This window comes from Musa acuminata, chromosome BXJ2-3 (assembly GCF_036884655.1).
Source record: "Musa acuminata AAA Group cultivar baxijiao chromosome BXJ2-3, Cavendish_Baxijiao_AAA, whole genome shotgun sequence".
Classification (NCBI taxonomy): Eukaryota; Viridiplantae; Streptophyta; class Magnoliopsida; order Zingiberales; family Musaceae; genus Musa; species Musa acuminata.
Genome location: NC_088340.1, coordinates 34,615,095 through 34,637,705, shown reverse-complemented (window position 1 = coordinate 34,637,705; position 22,611 = coordinate 34,615,095). Strand labels below are relative to the sequence as shown.

The window sequence follows — 22,611 nt, the reverse complement described above, 5'->3', positions numbered from 1 at the left end:
AGGTGATGAACGACACAAGTTGCATGGGTGCAATCATGCCATCACTAAAGCATTGGATCTCATAAGAACTCCAAAGTTAAGCATGCTTGGGTGAGAGTAACACTAGGATGGGTGACCCCCTATGAAGTCCTTGTGTTGCACTTCTTTTTGTGCCAGAGCGATGAAAACCTCCTACGATGGTTTTAGCACGATAGGGTCGGGTCGGCGATGCATGCGACCCATGCAAGGGGCTCCACCCATCCCATTACCGGCCGGGACGCGCCCATAGGCGACGGACGACGCACGCAGCACCAACACCATATCCCATTAAAACTCCGAAGTTAAGCGTGCTTGGGCGAGAGTAGTACTAGTATGTGTGACATCTTGGGAAGTCCTCATGTTGCACTCCTTTTTGTGCCTGAGTGACGAAAACCTCCGCCGTAGACCTCCGAGGTGATGGTTTTCGGGCCCGAAATTCTCCATGATTGCTTCGTAGTCAGCCATGTGGGGCTCGAAGAGAGGTTTTCGGATTGGAGTTGCAATAGCAATTATAGGATCATTTGAGAAAGTTATGATGGTTTTAGTGCGACGAGGTCGGGCCAGCGAGTTAAGCGTGCTTGGGCGAGAGTAGTACTAGTATGTGTGACATCTTGGGAAGTCCTCATGTTGCACTCCTTTTTGTGCCTGAGTGACGAAAACCTCCGCCGTAGACCTCCGAGGTGATGGTTTTCGGGCCCGAAATTCTCCATGATTGCTTCGTAGTCAGCCATGTGGGGCTCGAAGAGAGGTTTTCGGATTGGAGTTGCAATAGCAATTATAGGATCATTTGAGAAAGTTATGATGGTTTTAGTGCGACGAGGTCGGGCCAGCGATGTGCGCGACCCACGCAAGGGGCTCCGCCCTTCCCATCGCCGACCGCGATATGCACATAAGCGATGGACGACGCACATAACACAAGTGCGCTTATACTAGCACTAAAGCATCAAATCTCATCAGAACTCTAAAGTTAAGCGTTCTTGGGTAAGAGTAGTACTAGGATGAGTGACCACCTGGAAAGTTCTCGTGTTGCACTCTTTTTTGTGCTCGAGCTACGAAAACCTCCACCGTAGACCTCCGAGGTGATGGTTTTCAGGTCTGAAATTCTCCATGATCACTTGGTAGTCAACCATGTGGGGCTCGGAGAGAGGTTTTCGGATTGGGATCGTGATAGCGATTCCGAAATCGTTCAAGAAAATTATGATACTTTTAGTACGGGGTCGGGCAAGCGACACGCGCGATCTACGCAAGGGGCTTCGCCCATCTCATCACTGGCGGCGACATACACTTGGGCGACTGACGACGCACGAAGCATGGGTCAAATGAGCCATTGATATATCTCTTTATGCAAGGTCAAAGAAATTGGTTGTGGGATGGATGGTCGGATGAACCATTGACCTTATCTTCCACATGAACTCCTCTTTCTTTCTTCTTGCTTGCAGCCACGAAAGTCTGGATGTTTTGGTGTTGGACTATTGGACTCAGCAAAGAGCTCTTCTTCAATGGCTGAGTGTTCACTAATTGGCAAGCTAATTCACTGACCGAAAAACCTTCATTTCAAATTACTATATGAATCATACCGTCAAAGTCTAATCCTCATTTCTAATTATTGTTGATATTATAACGTCTGAGACTAGCCTATTAAGTTCTTAATGGAGATTGGATCAAGTCAGATATATGTATATACATATATATTAAGTTCTTAATATACATATACATATGTATATATTATATATAGCCAACATAATGTTAAAGAGAGATGTCATCCTTTTTGAGATCACATCCATTTATTATTTGGTAGTGATATATAATAGCTTAGCCTTCACACCTTCTTTAAGAGACTAATCCAACAAGTCTACTGTTCTTGAAAGCCCAACCACTACTATATTTAATCCACTGTCTCACAAGAGGACATGGTCCTAAAACTTGATTGGTCCACAGAGAAAACCCCATCCTATTAAAGATGATGAACCACACATATATATTTGAGAAATCATTTTCTGTGGTTCCAGAATTGCAGTTCTATTAAATGGATAAGAAAATTAGGATCCCATATTAACAGCCTCTTTTTGATGCAAATTTGAGTGGACTGGAGGAAACAACTCTGTCACACAATTTAACTACAAGTGATGACTGCCAAATTGATCTTCCTGCCTATATGTTTTTTATTTTTTTGAATAGTAATTTGAATTGTTAATCTAAGATAAATTAGTCATATATATCACCACTAATTGGATGTCAAATCTTTCAATAGGAATTTTGAACCCTCAACCTAAGAAAGTACATCACCAAATTAACTAGCTAAGTAAATTTTTTTACATGAGAATTTGAATTAATTCTATTTCCTCATGTTTTCGAAAGGAGTTAAAAGAATTTGAGATAAATACGACTCAATTTATTACCACTATTATAAGTCAATGAATCTCCTTAAATTAAAAATTATTTATCATAATTTATCCCTTTTTTTGTGGCTTTTTTCATGTAATGGGCGACTATTTTTTCTTAGAATATTCCACATCGAGAAGGAATCTTCTGGACGGTTGAGCTAACGCGTGTCAGGTTCTTTTACACTTTCCACCCTCGGTTTTCTATATTTAAATTAATGTGATTATTCAGAACGTTTGACGTACTTACTATATGCAAACATATGCATTTACACCCGTCGTTTTTTTAGTTTGTTTTCGAGGTCCAATATCTTCGGGCGACTTCTTGACGCTTACGCGGTGGATTGAATCGCAAGTTTCCTCAAGACCCCAATTTGGGCACCATAAAAATTAGGGCTTTCTTTCTTCGTTACTCCACCGCGCACCGCTTGTCAAGCGAAATCGATCCCGTACTCTGTCTGCCTCACGTTTTCTTGCCCCCCCTCTTCTTCGTCGGTTCCTTCCCCTCCCCCACAGGATCCCTCACCTACCAATCTCCCCTCCCCTCCCCTCCCCTCGCCTCCGCTCCCCTCTCCGGGCAGCTCCAATCGTCACATGGCTCTTCCCTTATGCGATCGAGTTGATCCCATCGTTTCCAGCTGCTTCCTCGCGATTCTCTCCTCCCAGCCGTCTATAGCCCTCGAATCCCGCTGTTGTTTTGGTGTTCTCGTCGCTTCGATTCGGAACCGTCGCTAACAGGCCCCGATTCTGACGTTTTAGAGCTTTCGCCATGGGGAAGAGTAAGCGTTTCTGTCCATTCTCGGTGTTGTATGTTGATCTGCGAAAAGATTGAATCTCTGATTTAGATTGGGAAGTTTGTTCGAATAGGAATTGTTTGAATCGAGTATAGGTTATACGAGGATTTACAAATTTGGTTTTGATGGAGATCTTGATCTTGCAGATCACCGGCGCAAGGCAGGTGGTGATCAGTTTGACAGCAGTGATGCCGACAGCGTGAGTTCCGTTTCGACCGGCTTGTCGGAGCTAACGCTAGGTAATGAGACCGAATACGTGAACTCTCAGGAGTTCGAGCTGGAGAAGTATATTGATGCTCTCTTCGAAAAGAGGTACCTATATATCCTCTCTTTCATTAAGTCTTCCATGGTCAACAACTTTCTTGATTTCCTTCCTTTTTTCAGTTATCCTTCTTTCTTCTTTTACTTTTTCTTTCTTACTGCTGTTGGAATATCATTTCCTTGATGCAAATTTATATTGATGACGGTAACCTTGACTACGTTCTTTTAATATAGATTACTTTTGTAATTTGTATAGTTACTACGTTTGCTATCAGCACATCAAAGGAGAGAAAGTTTTCTTGATAGTTCACGGTTCAGTTTAGGCTAATGTTTCCTATACCACACGCCATCCATTCTTAATATGGTGGCCTATGCATTTGGAGTTCATTGACAAAACATATAATTAATACTTGGTTATGGTTTCAAGCAAACTCTTAGAATAGATCTCTGAGGGAATATTTATAGGTGACTGTCTTTTTAAAAAATGGTTACTGGTATGCAAATGAAAAATGAAAAATTCTATTTGATCTGATTTAGATATTAGAGAAGTTATGGTGAATGATTAATTTTGATCCAAAAATAAGGTGAGTCCTGAACAATGATGGTAATGAAATGCATTTTAATGGTTTAAGAACATTGGTATTTACTCTTTTGTGCTGCTTTGTTTGCACAAACCAAAAAATAGCTTTATGTCATATCAAGAATAATTGTGTGGAAAGTGGCTAGTCGTGTTTGGTATATTTATTGTATTCAATACTGCTGACTATGTAGAAATTTACAAAGAACCTTCTGCTGCTTATAAAAATCTGGACATGTTCTACTGATAGTCTATTGATCTCTCAAAATTCTTAGGGCAAAAGTGGAAGTGTCTGATTCCTTGAATTAGGTTGAAACTTCTTTGCCTTGGTTTTTGCTGTGTGAAGTTTCTGAAGAGAGGAACCTCTACAAATTCTTTTTCTTGCTTGGACCTGGAACATTTATATGCTTCTAGAATGAAATTGCATTTTTTGAATTTATTTTATTCATATATTCAAAGATGTATTTTAGTTGTTGTGTAGTATTTTATGTTTCTACTCGGTAGCACTTTCATTATGCTGATAGGCAGTTTTACTTTAATGCTGACATTTTTTAAGTAGAGTTAAACTGATATGGCTTCCCTATTTCGTGACAAAGGGGATCAACAAGAGAGAAGGCTTTGTCTGGGCTTGTCGATGCTTTTGAAGGGCATGTTCTTCATATATTTGTTGAAAACAAGTGAGTTCTTTTTCTGAGGCTTTATTGTGATGCTAATTTAACTATAGTATAGCTGACAATTATTTGGCCAGATACTTGCTTTATCAGGTTCCTAGTTACCTGATATTTACAAGTTTAAGTTGTCTCATCTATCTCCGTTATCACTCGAATACAGCAATAATAATAACGATAACAACAAGGCCTTAAGTCCCAACTATTTTGGATCGGCTACATGAATCTTTTTCTGCCATTGGGTCCGTTATTACTCGAATCTGCATAACAAATTCTATAGCTAGTACGAACTTTATGGACTGAACTTATAATGCACTTGTGATGCTTTGATCTATAATAATGTCGACTTCATCTACTCAATATTTTAAATTGGTTATCTGAAGTCAATGTTGATACCTCTGAGTTGTCTAATACATCTTTATGGCTTTCTTACGGTTGTTGCAGATATATTACATTATTAAGTCAGTATATTAATTCAATCAAGAGGGGTTCTACAAAGGAGGCTTGTTTAGCTTCTCGTGCCATTGGTACTATTTAGTCCTTCACAAACTATGCATTTGACATTTGTCTAGCTTCTGGTTATGTAACTTGTGTTTTCGTTTGAAGGATTGCTTGCCATTACCATTGGTGCTGGAAATAGTGCCCATGAGTTGATGGAGGAATCAGTATCACAGTTGTCTCAGGCACTTGTAACTGGGTCTGATGCACTCAAGAAATCATCTGTATGATCTAGTTTGAAGTTTTTAAATTGTAGCTGTCTCTCCGGTTCTTTTCTAATTAACATACTTCCTGTTTTCTGAATCTATCATCTTCTATTGTAGGTATTGGATTGCCTAGCTGTTGTAACTTTTATAGGTGCAAACGATTTGTCTGAAACTGAATTGTCACTGAAAACCATGTGGCAAGTGATATATCCAAAATCAGGTCCTAATGTATGTGAGCTTGTTGTTGATTAAGAAAATTATTTGAGTTGAACGCATTCTTTTACTAAATTCATATTATTATTCTACGAACCTGGTATGCTGTGTATAAAGATTCACAATATTTCTTTCTTCTATGTTCAGGTTGCACCAGTCAAAAAACTTCCGCCCGCTGTACTGGCAGCGGCGGTATCTGCATGGTCATTTCTTTTCACAACCATCAGCAGTTGGAGAATCAACCCTGATAAGTGGAAGGAGTATGTGGAAGTGGAAACTGAACTCTAGTTTGTTGTTCTTACTTTTACTAGTTGGAGTTTAGAACATATTTTGTCAATCTGTCCAGGCCAATTATGTTCCTTTCCACTCTGCTAGAAGATAATGACCGTTCTGTTCGCATTGCTGCTGGGGAAGCAATAGCAATTTTCTTTGAGTTAGGGATATTGGACCAGAATGATCATGTTGAAATTGATGGAGTTGACCATGAAGATTCAAAACGTGGAGTGTTTGGATATATGCAATCCATGAAGGCAAAGATATTGAATAAAGCAAATGAACTCTCTGTTGAAGCTGGAGGTAAAGGAACTGACAAAAAAAATCTCAATGATCAGCGGGACTTATTTCAGAAAATCTTAGATTATGTTCAGGTACACTCTCTGCATTGATGCAATATGTCTTTAGTTCACTATATCAACGGAACTATTTTTTTGAAACTAGTATCTTCATTGCAGACCGGTGAATGTCCAGAAATATCATTGAAGATATTGAACAAGCATAGCTTCCTCAGGGCCTCAACATGGACCCAAATAATACAAGTACTTGCTTTTCCTCATGTTGTGAGTTTTACTAGTACAAAGATGTAATTCCTGATATTGATTGTTTACTTGCTGGACAGCTGAACTTTTTGAAGCGTTTTCTTGGGAAAGGTTTTCTGAAGCATGCCCAGGTTACAAGTCTAGCCTGTTTAAACTCATAGCCAAGATAGTTGATAACCATTTTATTTGTAACTTATCTGTCTTTGATTTTTATTCAAACATTTTTTGTTAATGCAGGATAATGAATTGCTTCATGATATTTTTGATTTTGCACCAGATAAGTCAAGAAATCTATCAAGAATAGAAAAGGTGAGTTGCTCTTGTGAGCACTTAAGATTCTCTTTCCAGTGAATTGTGTTTCCTATTATGTAAACCTGCATATTTTTTCTATTTTTTGTTAAAATGTCTTAAGTTTGCCTTTCCTTTTTTTTATTTGGATGTCTATATAATTTTCAAAATCTTGCATTATGTAGTTGGAAAAATGAGAAGTTCCAGCATGATATTTTCTTGCTGAAGCTGCATGTCGAAAAATCTCTGACTTTGGTTCTGAAGTCAATAATACTATAATTGGAATGGGGCTTTTGACACTGAAATTTTGATCACCTGTGTCATATCACATGACATGATTTTCACTTTGATTGACTTGCACCTGCAGTGAACTGTTATTTATGTCATTCTTTGTACATACATCACAATATGAAAATGTTAAAAGTGATGAATCCCGAGTACTGCTGATTGTATGTGATATATATTTTTCGCTTTCTCATGTTTTGGATGGCAATACTCATGGACATAGGTTATATAATTTTGACAGCTCTATGCTATTTGCAAATTAATCAGTATGTGTGTAAGAATGTGTTCCATTAACTCGTCAGATTTTGCTTGTGCAGAAGATCTCTAGGTCAGAAGGTGAAAAAGGAAGGACCCAGAAGATGAACAAGGATCGTAAGTTGGCTCGGGTACGATTTGCTGTGATATTCAAGCCTTTCTTCTTTGCGAAAATTTGCAGAACTTATGATTCATCGGTTTGCCTCAAATTTTGTTAAAAGTTATGCTTCATTCTTGCAAATCGATGCTTATCCTTAACCATGCAATATGTGCAGGAAAGGAAACAATGCCAGTTTCTCCCTCAAGAGGAGTAGCGAGGTCGCAATTTGAAGTCTCCTCACTCCTGCAGACTTATTTGATTTCTATCTTTTATCATTGTTTGAAAACAGAATGTAGTGAGTCGCTGCACCGGTATTGGTTGTCAGACGAATACTCAATTCAAAGGAACTTGTTTTCTGTTAGTGCCATGTGATCTTTTACCTGGTCACATTTCGGCTTTCGTCTCCAGAGTTGTTTCTCAATCATTAATTGTGACTCGAGCAAGCCACTTAAAATGAGCTTTTGTGCATTTTCATGATGACTTATGTGGAAAGTTTGCTTCGTATGACTCGGATTTTAATATCGCAAAACCTGTGCTTTCAGTTAATACGGTTTGTTGTTCTCTAATGAAATAGATCTTAATTTTTAGCAGTTCAGCAGGATGACGTGCGCTTGTGCTACTTTTTTTGTTGGTTGAATGACTGTTACTGTTCGTTGTTGATGTAAGATTCTGTCTCTGGCTTTAAGCGACTTTACACACGGACGGCAGCGCTATGAACTCGTGTGATGGCTCTAAGAAAGGCGGACCAAAACACTTTAGAGATGAGCACGGCATTGACATCAACTTACGGCACTGTATTATCCCTTGGTGGCGGAAAGAAAGGAATCAGAACATTCTTTACATGATGATAAGCATGCTATTGACCTCAAATATGCCCACAGAGTCTTGGCCTGAAGCAGTGGCTTATGTCATCTGCATCCTAAACCGGTGCACCGGAGAATATGTTGGTAATAGATGTTGGTAATAGATTCCATTTTGAGAGATTGTTCTTTAGAGTTGAAAGGTTCTATCTGTCCTTTCTCAAGGCTATTCTTTAGTGAAAGGTTCTCTTTGGGCGAGATATAACCAGACAAAATTAGAAGGCAAAAAAAAACTAATAGATTCCATTTTGAGAGATTGTTCTTTAGAGTTGAAAGGTTCTATCTGTCCTTTCTCAAGGCTATTCTTTAGTGAAAGGTTCTCTTTGGGCGAGATATAACCAGACAAAATTAGAAGGCAAAAAAAAACTAATAAAAACCTTCATTATCTATCAGAGCCAGGTTTCGATCCTGGGACCTGTGGGTTATGGGCCCACCACGCTTCCGCTGCGCCACTCTGATTCTTGCAATTAGATTACGTATATTATTATATAATGAATTATCTGAGTCTATTTAAAGTTTCGTTACTCCAGGAAGTGGAGGAGAGCTCCGTGCTTGTGCTCCTCCATCGGCATGACGTCGTTGTCGCCAAAACAGACGATCGGAGGCTTACAGGTATGGGGTTCGAATTTAATTTTAATGTAATTATGCATCATCTTGTATAGGCTGGAGCGGAGAATGCGGGCGCGGGTGCTGGTGAGTTTGATTTGTCCCACGGTGACGGTGGTGGTGCTTCGGCTGAGGAGACGGACAGCCTCGCGTGGGTCGACGGCGAGGCACCGTCGGCGGCCGCGCTTGGGACTGACTTCACTAACCCCTTGTTCTCAAGGCCTTTAAATTAAAACCAAGAAATCTCATTAAAGTATGTTAAATGACAGGAATCACCACCAAAAACATAAGATCCTAAGCCTTTCTCTGATCCTGAAAGCACAACTCTGACTCTTCTTGTGTAGAAGATGTTCCATAGCAATCATTCGATATTTTGGGGTTTACATGAGGCTACCCAATACATTCGCAACATGTATTTTATTATTTGAAACTAAGTTAAATTGTTATGTACTTTATTTGCTATCAGATTACAGTGTGAAGGAATCGCTTTTAGCAATATTAAAAGAATAAACTTGCAAATAAGTACAATTAAAAGGTATATTATGCAAATACAAAAAAAAAAATTTATATTCTGCACGTCAAAATTTTGAAAGCGGACTCCGTTTCCTCTGTTCACTTCGCGCTTCCCAAGCACGCTTCTGGATGCTTCCTGATGCTTCTCGATGCTTCCCAAAACGGGACTCCATTTCCTCGGTTTACTCCACCTTGCTTCCCGGAGGACCAACGTAAAGCCCATCGGCGTACGATGGCAACAGACTTCGATCTCTTATCCCCGAAAGTTTCCTTTCGCCACCACATACTCGTCCCGGAGAAGAACTACGAGGAGGAGATGGTCGGCTTCCCCCTTCTTCTTTCTTCGTCTCCTCGCCCTCGTACTCCTATTCGGAGGCCTCGGTAACGACGCTATTCTTCTCACGCTGTTGCATCGCCTCTTTCTTTATGTTTGTTCGAGAATTCGTTTGTTTGCGCTTCCCCTGCCTGTCTCTGAGCTTTTCCTTCACCGATGTTGCGGCTATAGACATCTCGATCTAGACGGTCGTCGTTCCAAACGCGACCATGGAAGGTGATCGGCGTGGTATCCCAGATATCGGAACCTCACCCTGTAGAGAGAGATAGGGAAGAGAGATTTATTGGCGGTGAAGGGGATTCCTCGATACGTCATATCCGTACCCCTTTCTGCTCCTCGGCTTGGATGAGTCTTGTCTCAATCGGAAGTTAGTCATGGTAAGGGTAGGAACCTCGGTTTGAGACGGACTCGACCTCGGAGTGTCTCCATCCAACAGTTCAATATTTGTCTGATAATATGTTACTAATTTGAGGTTTTTTTCTTCTTGTAGATCTTTTGCTGTAACTGAGTCATCTGTTATGCAGTTCCTTTTTTACTGAAAAATGGCTAAATAATGTTCAATTGGATATTGAAAGATGACCAAATTATAGGTTTTTTCTGAATCCTCATTTCTCAAAGTGACATAGACAACATCATTAAGTCTTATTTCCTTTCGTTTGATTGATTCAGATGCTTCTGCAGGTGCTCTGGGGGATCACTTTAAACTGTGGAATCTGTCTTGATGACTACATCTATTGAAACCATGTAAGCTTTGCATTTATGCTTAAGTTTGGAACCATATTTTTTATGGATTTACAACTGACATTCTTTTAATGTCTTATATAAGCTGGTAAATGAGAAATATTTGTCTCCGTAACGAGCTTGAAATTGTATCCAATGGATGGTTCACCTTCTAGTTGTCATTAGCCTAATTACTACTTATTGTCATCTTGTCCTTCAGGGTAGTCCCAATCATTTGTAAGTGTCTCATGCTCCAAAGATCCAACCAAATACTCCATTCTAAGGCATTTTAGATTGGCTGCAAAGGTCAAATAGACCGAATGGGCATAAAAGGATCTAGTTGTTTGAACTAGGTGCAAACAATTAGCTTAGATAACACTTAAAACAATTAATGTACCAAACCCACTTACCAAGGGTTGAAGGTTCGAAGCCTCATCCGATATATTCTTGAAAGTGCTAGCTAGTTTAGCTAGTACTTAAATCCTAAGTTCAAGATTCACATTCGATAATGTCAATACTTAAAAGTCTCTATACTCATCTACTTGTGTAAGACTTGGCTTTTAGACTTCTAGAATTGATAGAATCTAATTTTACATGAAAAGATTGATCGAGCCGATTATGGATCGATCAATCTGAAATATGATTGATTGTTGAGATCTGGAAACACTCCGTTTCATAGGAAATCTATTGTATTTGGTTATACTCAGTCCAATTGTTTGTTGGATTACTTTTTATCAAGCTTGCAATGCTTGGTTGGCTTTTTATATTCAAGCTAATTTATTTGGCTTCAACCAATTACCATCGTATCATGTTGATTCCAACTTATTCTAGTGGTTTCTTTCTAGCTTTGATTCAGCTAATCGAACAGTTCTGACTCAGTTACAACAGATCTCTGATCAGTTTCAATGAGTTCTAAAAGGATTTTACCAGTTTTGGTTGATTTAAACATCCCAAAAAGCAAATTCCATCTTTTCAGGCCAGTTCCAGATCCCTTCCTCGACCATGTTTAGATTCCTTCCTCCCTCAATCATGAGATCTCAAGGTTGTAGCCACATATTGATCTGCCCTTAATGTTTATGTCCAAATTGATGTTTCCTTTTTCTTGATGGAAAAATGATGGTGGTGGTTTCTGAAATTAAGCCTCTTTGTGGTTCAAGTTCAGCTACAGCAACGGCTACTTTTTAAATGCACCTACTACCATAAGAACCGTTGATTGTCGAGAGGATAATGAATGTAAAAGTGTTTGGTTCTTGAGAGAGACGGAAGGACATTTAGGAATGATACAAGTTATTTTTAATGGTTTATTAAGAATGATTGAATCTAAAATGTAATCTTGTTTTTGTTCTGCTGAGACTGAAGGACATTAAGGAATGGTAAAGTCACATTTAGTGGTTCGTTAAGAACGAGCGAATCTAAAAAATAATCTGTATTTGATGTTGAAAAAAATATTGGAAAAAACATATCAGAGCCAGGTTTCGATCCTGGGACCTGTGGGTTATGGGCCCACCACGCTTCCGCTGCGCCACTCTGATGAAGCTTGATGGTTAAAGAATGAATAAATTTAAATATATTCTTTGTTTAATGTTAAATGAACTATTAGGAGAAAATATCAGAGCCAGGTTTCGATCCTGGGACCTGTGGGTTATGGGCCCACCACGCTTCCGCTGCGCCACTCTGATGTCGCTTGATGGTTAAAGAATGAATAGATTTAAATAAATTCTTTCGTTTAATGTTGAATGATCTATTAGGAGAAAATATCAGAGCCAGGTTTCGATCCTGGGACCTGTGGGTTATGGGCCCACCACGCTTCCGCTGCGCCACTCTGATGTCGCTTGATGGTTAAAGAATGAATAGATCTAAATAAATTCTTTCGTTTAATGTTGAATGATCTATTACGAGAAAATATCAGAGCCAGGTTTCGATCCTGGGACCTGTGGGTTACGGGCCCACCACGCTTCCGCTGCTAAATTTCTTCATTTTATCATATTTATTATAATAATATTATCTTTTGTATGCTTCTCCAAAACTGGTTCTGGGAGTAATAGTGCTTGCAAGCCCATGGCTTCATTCAAGTTGATATTGCCTCAACCCAACCAAAAAAATTCATCCGTTTGGTTGGTTATTGAGCTAAGTGCGGAAAATTTTGGACTTGTTTGAGTTAATTTAAAAAGGAACAATTTCTTGTATTTATTTTTTATATAATAAATAATTTAATTTTATCATTGGTATAGGCAAAGAGTTATCGAACCATAATAAATCTTATGTTAACATCTTCATATATTTTTAACTTGTTCAAATTTATTATCTTGAAAACAGGATAATTGTTTTAATTGTTCAATTTCATTATCTGTCTTTGAATTTTTCCTTGTGTGAATAATTTTTTTATTATTGGTAATGCAGGAAAATGAACTGCTTGATGAAATTCTCGATTTTGCAAGAGATGGGGTAAAAAGTCTGTCACGAACAGAAAAGGTGAGTTTCTATTTAATTTTCATAGTCACTTTGATTGTCTTTCAAGTGAATTATGTTTCATATTTTGATGCTCAACCTACAAGGTATTGGTACAAGGTTATGCATGTTTTAGATTGAAAGTTTTCTAATTATGAGAAAAGATCATTGGTATGTTAAATAACCATACAAATAAGTGTACTGCATTGCCCTCACACGGAATTTATTGCATGCGTTTGTTACTATTGAGAGGATAGCAAAGGAAAAAAAAAAAAATTGAGATCAAACCATAAAATGAAAAAAATTGGAAGCTTTTCTCTATATCAAAGCCAAATTTTGGTCCATCATCGGATTATTGTGACTAATTTATATAAATTATTCTTAAATAAATAATTTTATATGAGATTGATAGATGCCAAAAGTTTCGGCATCGGTTGTGTGTGTATCTTCTTACGATGAGCATGAAATATTAATGTGTTCCTAATCACCAGTTTGAGCGAGGAACTAAGCATCACTTTGCATTACATCTCTTTTGTGATTCTTGTACGTGCTGTGCTCGATGTTTATTTGGCGAACCAGTAGAAACTGGACCATGTAAAAATCCTTCGTTTTTTTTTTCATATTTTATTGAATTGTCATTTTGCTTTTCTAGAGGTGATTGTCACTAAGCCCTGAAGCTCTTCTTAGTGTCGACCATAAAAATTAAAAATATTGGAAGCATTTCTCTCTCTAATTATCAGAGCCAGGTTTCGATCCTGGGACCTGTGGGTTATGGGCCCACCACGCTTCCGCTGCGCCACTCTGATTCTTGTGAGATTTGGGGTAACTTATTTATTTATCTATAGAGCTAAGAACTCGAATGACAATGATAGATGGCCAAGTTTCTGCACCAGTTGTATTCATATCTTCCTATGATGAGCATCGAATATTAATGTGTTCTTATGCACCAGTTTGAGCTAGAAACCAAGCATCGCTTTGCATTACATCTCTCTTTGTGATTCTTGTAGGTGCTGTACTCGAAGTTTATTTGGTGAACCAGTAGAAACTCTTTTCCCATATTTTTATTGATGTCATTTTGCTTTTCTGGAGGTGATTGTCACCAAGTCCTGAGGCTCTTAGTGTCATGGTTCACCATATCTTCAACTTATTCATGTTAAGCATGAATCTTATGATTACAATGTAGATTCTTTATGATTTGATTAAAAGTAAATAAATCTTATTAATACGGACTAGAACTAGAGATACTTATATTGGATTTTGCATTTGATTGGATTGATATTCATGGACTCGCAAGATATTTGACAGCAGTGTGTATTAATTTCCATTATGTGCATTATCTCCTGCAGTCATATCTGCAGTTGGATGGAGCAGCCCAAAGGTTTCTGTATGTACAAAGTTCATGTTCATGATAGCTTGTCATTCTCGATTGACAATTTGTTTTGAGTTGTTTTGCATTGTCTTCCTTTTTTGTTTTCTTGACAGTGAAATCTATGGAAAACTAGAGGTGCATGACTTCTGAGAAAGAGCACCTTCCTCAGATCACACAACCTATATGTTCATGAGCAACATTCACACACCCTCTAGTGTATAATAATATTTGCACTTGATAAGTTATCGTTTATCATCGATCAATAATAGGACCATGGAGGAATTACTCTCGGGTGGGCTCATACGATTTCTCGTATAGGGTTTGATCCAAAAGATATATCTGAGGATTAAGGATTGAGGATAACTAGGATTAAAAATATTTATTAGCAATCATACTAATTGTTGGTGAACAAATGTGTTGTGGCTGACGAGTCAACACGGCCTGATCCACGGGTCAATGTCGAGAGTCTTCTGTCGGTTGAGCTGGATGTCGAGGTCGACCAGGCCCTCACGACGGGGTGCTGATCAGCGTTCCTTGGTGTGCTGATCCGGGCGCTATGTATGCCGAGCTGCGTCTCTCCTTCTCTGGGGTGGTTTGTAACTCATCTTCGTATGGTGGTCGCGCCCTCGGGAAGGAGTGCTGGTTGGCGTTGGTCAGGATCCGGACCGATTGATTGCTCTCCTTCGTGCATTGGATGACAGTTCTTGGGTGGTTGACAGCTCGTCTTCGTGAGGTGGCCGTATTTTCCTATAAAAATAGCCCTCGTCGAGATCACTTGACGAGGCCCCTCCGACAAGCAAGTCAATAGAGTGATCAATTGACTTTTCTCCCCCCTGGCTAGATGCTGGCTAGAGGTCTTTATATTAATATACGTGGGTCGATCGTACGTAGGTTGGCATGGTGGACGTGTCGAGCAGTGCCTTAGTACGGATTCTGACTAGGCATGTCTTGGGGGCGGCGATGTCTCGGGGTTCCCGATGCCGAGCAGTGCCTTAGTATGGATTCTGACCTGACGTGTATTAGGGGCCAAAATATACCGTATCAAAATATACGTGTATTAGGCATGTCGTAGGGTCCTTAAAGGGCCGGGCGGCGTTCCTTGGTTGGAGTGAGGCTGATCGCTCATGAGAGGAATTTGGATTAACTCATCGTGGGGCGATTTAGAGGGGCAACACCCCGTGCTTCGGGCAGCATTGACTCTATCGATCGGGCGACGGGGGTCTGATGAGGTAAAACCGACGTGTCAACACCGATGTGGCGAAACCGACGAGGCGAAACCGATGTGTCATAGATCGGATAACGGGTTTGGCATGGCCCGGAGTTACGGTTATCGAGATGCGACTGGGGCGTGGCTTAGGCGTTGGATTGGCCGAGATGTGCTGAGGCATGGCTCAGGCATTGGATTGGCCAAGATGCATGGCTCAAGCGTTGGATGGCCGATGTGCATGGCTCAGATGCTGGATTTGGCCGAGATGTGACTCGGGCATTAGATGACCGATGTGCGTGGCTTGGACGTTGGATTTGGTCGAGATGCATGGCTCGGGTGTTGGATGGCCGATGTGCATGGCTCGGACGCTGGATTTGGTCGAGATGCATGGCTCGGGCATTGGATGGCCGATGTGCATGGCTTGGATACTGGATTTGGCCGAGATGTGACTCGGGCGTTGGATGGCCGAGGTGCGTGGCTCGGACGCTGGATTTGGTCGAGATGCGATCGGGCGTTAGATGGCCGAGGTGTGTGGCTCGGACGCTAGAGTTTGGCCGAGATGTGACTCGGACGTTGGATGGCTGAGGTGCATGGCTCGGACGTTGGATTTGGTCGAGATGCGTGGCTCAGGCGTTGGATGGCCAATGTGCGTGGCTTGGACACTGGATTTGGCCGAGATGCGACTCGGGCGTTGGGTGGCCGAGGTGCATGGCTCGAACGCTGGATTTGGTCGAGATGCGACTCGGGCATTGGATGGCCGAGGTTCGTGGCTCAAACACTAGATTTCGTCGAGATGCGTGGCTCGGATGCTGGATTTGGTCAAGATGCGACTCGGGCATTGGATGGCCGAGGTGCATGGCTCGGACGCTGGATTTGGTCGAGATGCGACTCGGGCGTTGGATGGCCGAGGTGCGTGGCTCAAACGCTAGATGTGGCCGAGATGCGACTCATCTTAATGCTAGGATAGCGCGAGTAGGGTGGCTATGGAAGGCCTAGGTTACGCGCTAGCGAGGAAGTTCTGCTCAAACTCCCCAGCGAGTCGGTCGAAGGATGAGACCAAGGATTGGCATAGGCAGCTGAACCATGCTCGTGCCAGTCCCCTTAGAGTGGTTGGAAATGCCTGGCACATCAATGCATCGAAGGTGCCAGAGAGGGCCATCTGAGCCTAGAATGCAGAGACATGCTCCGTGGGATCGGAGCTGCCGTCATATGTCTCCAATGTCGGCAGCCTAGAGTTGAGAGGTACCAGCTTGTCCTGTACTTCCTAAGTGAAAGTGGACCCACTCGAGTTGCCTTCGTTGGACTCGCCCCGCGATTTTTGAAACTCACGCTAGAGCGCGTCCATACGTTGGTTGACCCGGGACAATTGGGCCCTAAGCGAGTCGTCCGCCGAGTCAGATGATACGGTGTCAGGCTCGAAGTCGGGTAGTGTGACTCGGCAGGGTGCGGGTATGCTTTGCTCGGGCCGACCTATAGAGTCCATCGTTTGGTCTCGGGCTTCTCTTGTCCCAACTTGCTCCCTGCTCGGCCTCTGCCGGGTTGGGTCAATCGAGGGAGTTGCTAGCTGCATGATCTGGGGAATGAGCGGGACGAGCATCTGCATCATCCCTGCCATCGCTTGTACTTGCTTGGTCAGGTTGAGGAACACCTCGGGCGACATGGCCGAGGGTCCCGTGGTAAGTCTGAGTCGTTGAACGGGTGCTAGTAGCGATATGGTGTCGAGGCCGGGATCTCCCCATCTCGAAGGACGAGGAGGGCCTGATCTCCGAGCCCGACAGAAGGGTGACCAACCGGTAGTTCTCCCTCGAGAAGAGCTCCCGCGGGATGCTCCTGTGACATGGCCCTCCTTCTAGCACTAAAATGTTGGTGAACAAATGTGTCGTGGCTGACGAGTTAGCACAGCCTGGTCCAAGAGTCAATGTCGAGAGTCTTTTGCCGACTGAGCTGGATGCTGAGGTCGACCAGGCCCTCACAACGGGGTGCTGATCAGCATTCCTTGGTGTGTTGATCTGGGCACTATGTATGCCGAGCTGCGTCTCTCCTTCTTTGGGGTAGTTGGCAGCTCGTCTTCGTGAGGTGGCCACGCCCTCGGTAAGGAGTGCTGGTTGGCATTGGTCAGGATCCAAACCGATTGGCTGCTTTCCTTCGTGCACTGGATGATAGTTCCCGGGTGGTTGGTATCTCGTCTTCGTGAGGTGGCTGCGTTTTCCTAAAAAAATGGCCCTCGTCGGGATCACCCGACGAGGCCCCTCCGACGAGCAAGTCAGTGGAGTGATCAATTGATTTTTCTCCCCCCCCGGCCAGATGCTGGCTAGAGGTCTTTATATTACTGTATGTGGGTCGGTCGTACGCAGGTTGACATAGTGGACGTGTCGAGCAATGCCTTAGTACGGATTTTGACTTGGCGTGTCTTGGGGGCGGCGTCGTCTCGGGGTTCCCGAGGCTGAGCAGTGCCTTAGTACAGATTCTGACCTGACGTGTCTTGGGTGCCAAAATATGTCGTATCACTAATTAAACACAATTCTCTTCATGTTATTAAAAAGAAAAAAAACTCCCGGAAGTAGTCTTTGAAATGCAGCCATTTTGACAAAGTGGTCAAGTGTATAAATATGGAAAATGAATCTTTTGCTATGCTCTGCACTACGTGATAAAATAATAGAATGAAGAGTAAAATTGTAAAGGTAAAGAAGAATGCACATCTTAATTAGTGTCATATAATGTCTATTTATATATGGTGAAAGAGAAGATTTTTCTCAACTAAGCAGCGAGATTTCCTTCCTCGTACAGTTGAGAAAATCTAATTTCCTATGCAGTTGAGGAAATATCTTTGTTATCATGCTCACGCAAGATTGAGTTCCTATCAAGGATACCGATCTTGGATCGATGCAACAAATATAGTTTGCGAGCTAGAGACTTTGTGAGTGAGTCTGCTAGTTGATCAGTCGTATGAACATGAGAGACACGAAGTTGACATTTGACAACTTGATCTCGTACGAAGTGAAAGTCGATGGCAATATGTTTTATGCGTGAGTGGAATACTGGATTGACGCATAGGTATGTAGCTCCAACATTATCACAATAGATTATAGGAGTAAGGGTAGAGCTGATTTTTAGTTCTTTGAGGAGATTTGTAACCCAATTGAGTTCAGCAGCACCGCTAGTGATGACACGATATTAAGCTTCAGTTGTAGACTAGGCGATTGTCTTTTACTTTTTAGAACTCCAACTGATTGGATTAGACCCAAGAAAGACGGCATACCCTGACATGGAGGTTTTATCATTAAAGTTTCCCACCCAATCAGCATCAGCAAAGGCATAAAGATGAAGTAGAGTGTGTTTGCGGAGAAAGAGACCATGATTGAGGGTCCCTTTAAGATGCCATAAAATTCGTTTAACCACAGACTAATGCATAGTAGAAGGCTAGTGCATGTATTGAGATAGTTTATTGACTACAAATAGGATATCTGGATGGGTAAGAGCCAAGTACTGTAAGGAGCCAAGTACTTGATGGTATTGAGTTGAGTCTGTAGGATGGCTGCCATCACATAATTGGAGTGATTCACTAGTAGAGAGAAGAGTTGCAACCTCTTTTGCATCATGTATATTTGTTTTTAATAATAAGTCTTGAATATACTTTCTTTGTGATAGGAGGAGACTTGATGATATAAATGTTGCTTCCATTCCCAAAAACTAGCTTAGGGGTCCTAAATCTTTGAGGGAGAATCGATTAGCCAATTGCTTTAAAAATGTCTGAATCTCCAAGGGGTCATTGCCTGTGACAATAATATCATCTACATATACTAGAAAATATATTATATTCCCATTTTGTTGTCGTATGAATAAAAAGGTATCAGACTTGGAGTTGATGAAACAAGTTGATATCAGAAATGATCCAAGTTCAGTATACTAAGCTCTTTGAGCATGACGGAGTCCATAAATGACTTTTCATAGTTTGTAGACATATTTCGGATACTGATGATGAATGAAGCCAGGGGGTTACTGATGATGAATGAAGTTCAGTATACTAAGCTCTTTGAGCATGACGGAGTCCATAAATGGCTTTTCATAGTTTGTAGACATATCTCGGATACTGATGATGAATGAAGCAAGGGGGTTACTGCATAAAGATATCTTCAGTTAGAGCCCCCTGTAAAAAGGGTATTATTAATGTCCAGTTGGCGTAAGTGTCAGCCCCTAGAGATGGCCAAACTTAGAATAAGCCGAATTGTTATAGATTTAACTACGGGGCTGAAAGTCTCTGTGAAGTCAACTCTAGGTCGTTGATGAAACCATTTGGCAACTAAACGAGCTTTGTATCTAGTAACGGACCCGTTTGGGTTCCGCTTAATTCGAAAGACTCATTTACACCCGATGATATTTTGTGTAGGATGAAAAGACACAAGAGTCCATATAGAGTTATGGAGTAGGGCATCATATTCTTCACATATGGCTTTACGTCAGTGTGGAGATTTTTGAGCTTAAGTGATTGTGGTAGGTTCACTAGTCTCAGGAAAGGATTATATGAGAGCATATAGGTCGAGAACCTGACGTGGTTTAAAGATATCACTTTTTGAGCAAGTTGTCATTGGATGCCTAAGAGCTGTAGGCTGTAGTATTGGTATGAGTGGTAGAGAGGCATTGACATGGGTTAGGTTGGGCTGAGATACATTAGTGGCACTAGGTAAAAAAGGTTGTTGTGTTTCTAAGGATATGACACCAGTAGTGAGTGAGATTTGTAAAGAAGGAAGAGGAGAAGTAATGGAGAGAGTGAGGAGCGGTTGAACCGAGAGAACAAAATAGTGTGGATCTTTAGGAAAGGGATTGGAAGGTGAGGTGAGAGGTTCATTTAAGGGGATCGATGGTATACTCCAGTGATGTATATTTGTTAGAGTAACTTGCATGGTAGGAGACTCATGGTTTTGAAATAAAAAGGCAGACTCTACAAAGATAACATGGTGGGAAACAAAGACTTTTTGAGTTTTCGGATCATAGCATCGAAAGACATTATGTTCAAGAGAATATCCTATGAAAATGCAAGGCTTAAATCTTGGTGTGATCTTGTGTGGTGTATAGGGACATAGCCATGGATAACATAAATAACCAAATATTCTGAGTTTGTGAAGATTAGAGGATTTGAAAAATAATTTTTCAAATGGTAATTGATATTGAAGGACTAGAGTGAGCATACGATTAATAAGGTAGACGACAGTTTGAAAAGCTGCAGACTAAAAAGTTGCTGGCATAGAAGCTTGATGTAGAAGTGTGAGACTAGTTTCTATGATATGTCGATGTTTGTGTTCAGCAGAGCCAACTAGTTGAGGAGTGTGTGAGGGTGACTTAAGGTGTTGGATGCCATAGGTTGAGAGATAGGATGTGAGGGCTTGATAGTCACCTCCACCATCAGAGTAGACTGTTTTAATGGTAGATTGAAAGAAGTTTTCAACCAGCTTTTTAAAGTTGTGAAGATTGGTGAAACTTTTGATTTATGACGGTGAGGGTATATCCATGTGTACTTAGTAAAATAGTCTACAAAAATGATATAAAATCTAAACTTATCAAAGAAAGTGATGGGAGCAGGGCCCCAAACATCAGTATAAATAATTTCAAATGGTGTAGAACATGATACGGAGGAAGTGCCAAAAGGAAGTCTATGACTTTTATTACTAAGACAAGCATCACAATGAGTGATAATACTTGTATTTTTAAGAGTAGAAAGAGAATAATGAGAAAATAATTTATTTTGGATAGAGAGTGAGGGATAAACGATACGACAATGCCACACATCAATTGGAGCTGCAACTGAGGAGTAGACAATGGGTTGTTTTATTTGTGGAACTGATGGCCATTTATAAACATTGTCTTTACTTTGGCCTTGGACCAAGGATGCCCCTGTGCTCAAATCATTGACAAGAAAAGAGTTAAGAAATAATTCAATGGAGGTATTATTTTGTTTGTAAAATTGAGAAACGGAAATGAGATTTCGTTTAATGTGAGGTGCACACAAAACATCATCGAGTGTAAAACTTGTGATAGGTGAATTAAGCATTGTGGAACCAGTATGAGTAATAGAAATTCCTTTACTGTCACCAATGATGATGTCTTTATTTCCACTATAGTTATTGTGGATGGATGAGTTCTACAGATCAGAGGTGATGTAGTGGGATGCGCTATAGTCCACGATCCAATTTTGATCACTAGTGTTTGGAGTAGCCGTGAGATTTTCTTAAGGATAATATGATTGAGTAGGAAGTCTAGGTCGAGATCGACAGACCTTTGTAGAGTGACCGACTTTGTCATATAGTTGGCATATAACTCTTTGTTGGTAGTGAGAGCGCCAGGATTGCTGAGGAGTGAAGTAGCCACCTTGGGTGTTGTGATTGGAATATTGATGATGTTAAGGAGGTATGGTTTGTTTGGAGCTCATAGGTTCAGGAGGCATCTTGGTCAAATCTTTGTTGATAGTCTTGTTATACAGATTGCCCCTCCTCGTAGATTTTTGACTAACTTGAGCTATGATGGATGGTCCTGGCAATTTATCTTCATGCTTTAGATATATCTCAAAGTCAGTCAGTTTGTCGTAGAGTTCTTCGAAAGACACTGGTGAGTCATGTGCCCGTATTACTACTGTGAATTCCTTGTACTCATCACTGAGAGAATGACCTATCAATGCCAAGTTATCGATGATAATCTTTATGTTGTGTACATAATCAGTAGCAATACTTCCCTCTTGTTTAGTTTTCATAAGACTGGATAGGAGACTAAGCATACGAGTGCGCGAACTATTCGCCAGGGTGGTTTGCAACTTGCACCAGGCTTCGGCAACAGTGTCACATGAAGATATGAGTGGGGCGAGGGATCCAGCAATCGAGGCTTGAAATGCTTGGAGGATGAGACGATCCTGGCGTAACCATAATTTGTGGTATGGATTTGGTATTGGACTGGGTGCTCCTGGGATATTTAGTATTGCTGGTGGACAATAAAGGGAGCCATCGACATAGCCTAGAAGATCATAGCCAAATAGGAGATTAGAAAATTGAGCACGCCAGAATGTGTAGTTGCCACCTTTGGATAATTTGAAGGGAATGAGGGTTGCTACATCGATGGAAATAAGGCTTGTATATGGGAAAGTACTATGGTTCCCTGTAGGAACAATAACTGGAGCATTAGAGGTAGATGATAAGGACATATGGAAGAT

General features: G+C 41.1%; 1 protein-coding gene and 2 pseudogenes across 2 annotated transcripts; all 3 read left to right on the top strand.

Annotated features, from left to right (window-relative positions):
• Positions 1 to 25: 25 nt before the first annotated feature.
• Positions 26 to 144, top strand: LOC135608619 (5S ribosomal RNA; annotated as a pseudogene).
• A 790-nt stretch (positions 145 to 934) lies between these two features.
• On the top strand, positions 935 to 1,053 carry LOC135608620 (5S ribosomal RNA; annotated as a pseudogene).
• Positions 1,054 to 2,802: 1,749 nt separating this feature from the next.
• Positions 2,803 to 7,836, top strand: LOC135607872 (uncharacterized). Of its 2 annotated transcripts, none has more exons than XM_065100041.1 (13): positions 2,803 to 3,178; positions 3,340 to 3,505; positions 4,628 to 4,708; positions 5,144 to 5,226; positions 5,306 to 5,421; positions 5,521 to 5,631; positions 5,764 to 5,876; positions 5,963 to 6,263; positions 6,348 to 6,431; positions 6,512 to 6,562; positions 6,669 to 6,740; positions 7,307 to 7,390; positions 7,535 to 7,836. In XM_065100041.1, the coding sequence occupies exons 1-13, from the start codon at positions 3,169 to 3,171 to the stop codon at positions 7,571 to 7,573; spliced, it is 1,311 nt and encodes a 436-aa protein (XP_064956113.1). In that variant the 5' UTR covers positions 2,803 to 3,168; the 3' UTR covers positions 7,574 to 7,836. The 2 variants fall into 2 exon arrangements, with proteins under 2 accessions (XP_064956113.1, XP_064956114.1); XM_065100042.1 differs by having other exon boundaries at positions 2,807 to 3,178; positions 7,322 to 7,390.
• The last annotated feature ends 14,775 nt before the right edge of the window (positions 7,837 to 22,611 follow it).

Coding starts and splice junctions, on each gene's coding strand:
- LOC135607872 (XM_065100041.1), top strand. Junction 4,709..5,143: donor CATATATTTGTTGAAAACAA/GTGAGTTCTTTT, acceptor CGGTTGTTGCAG/ATATATTACATTATTAAGTC. Junction 5,422..5,520: donor ATGCACTCAAGAAATCATCT/GTATGATCTAGT, acceptor CTTCTATTGTAG/GTATTGGATTGCCTAGCTGT.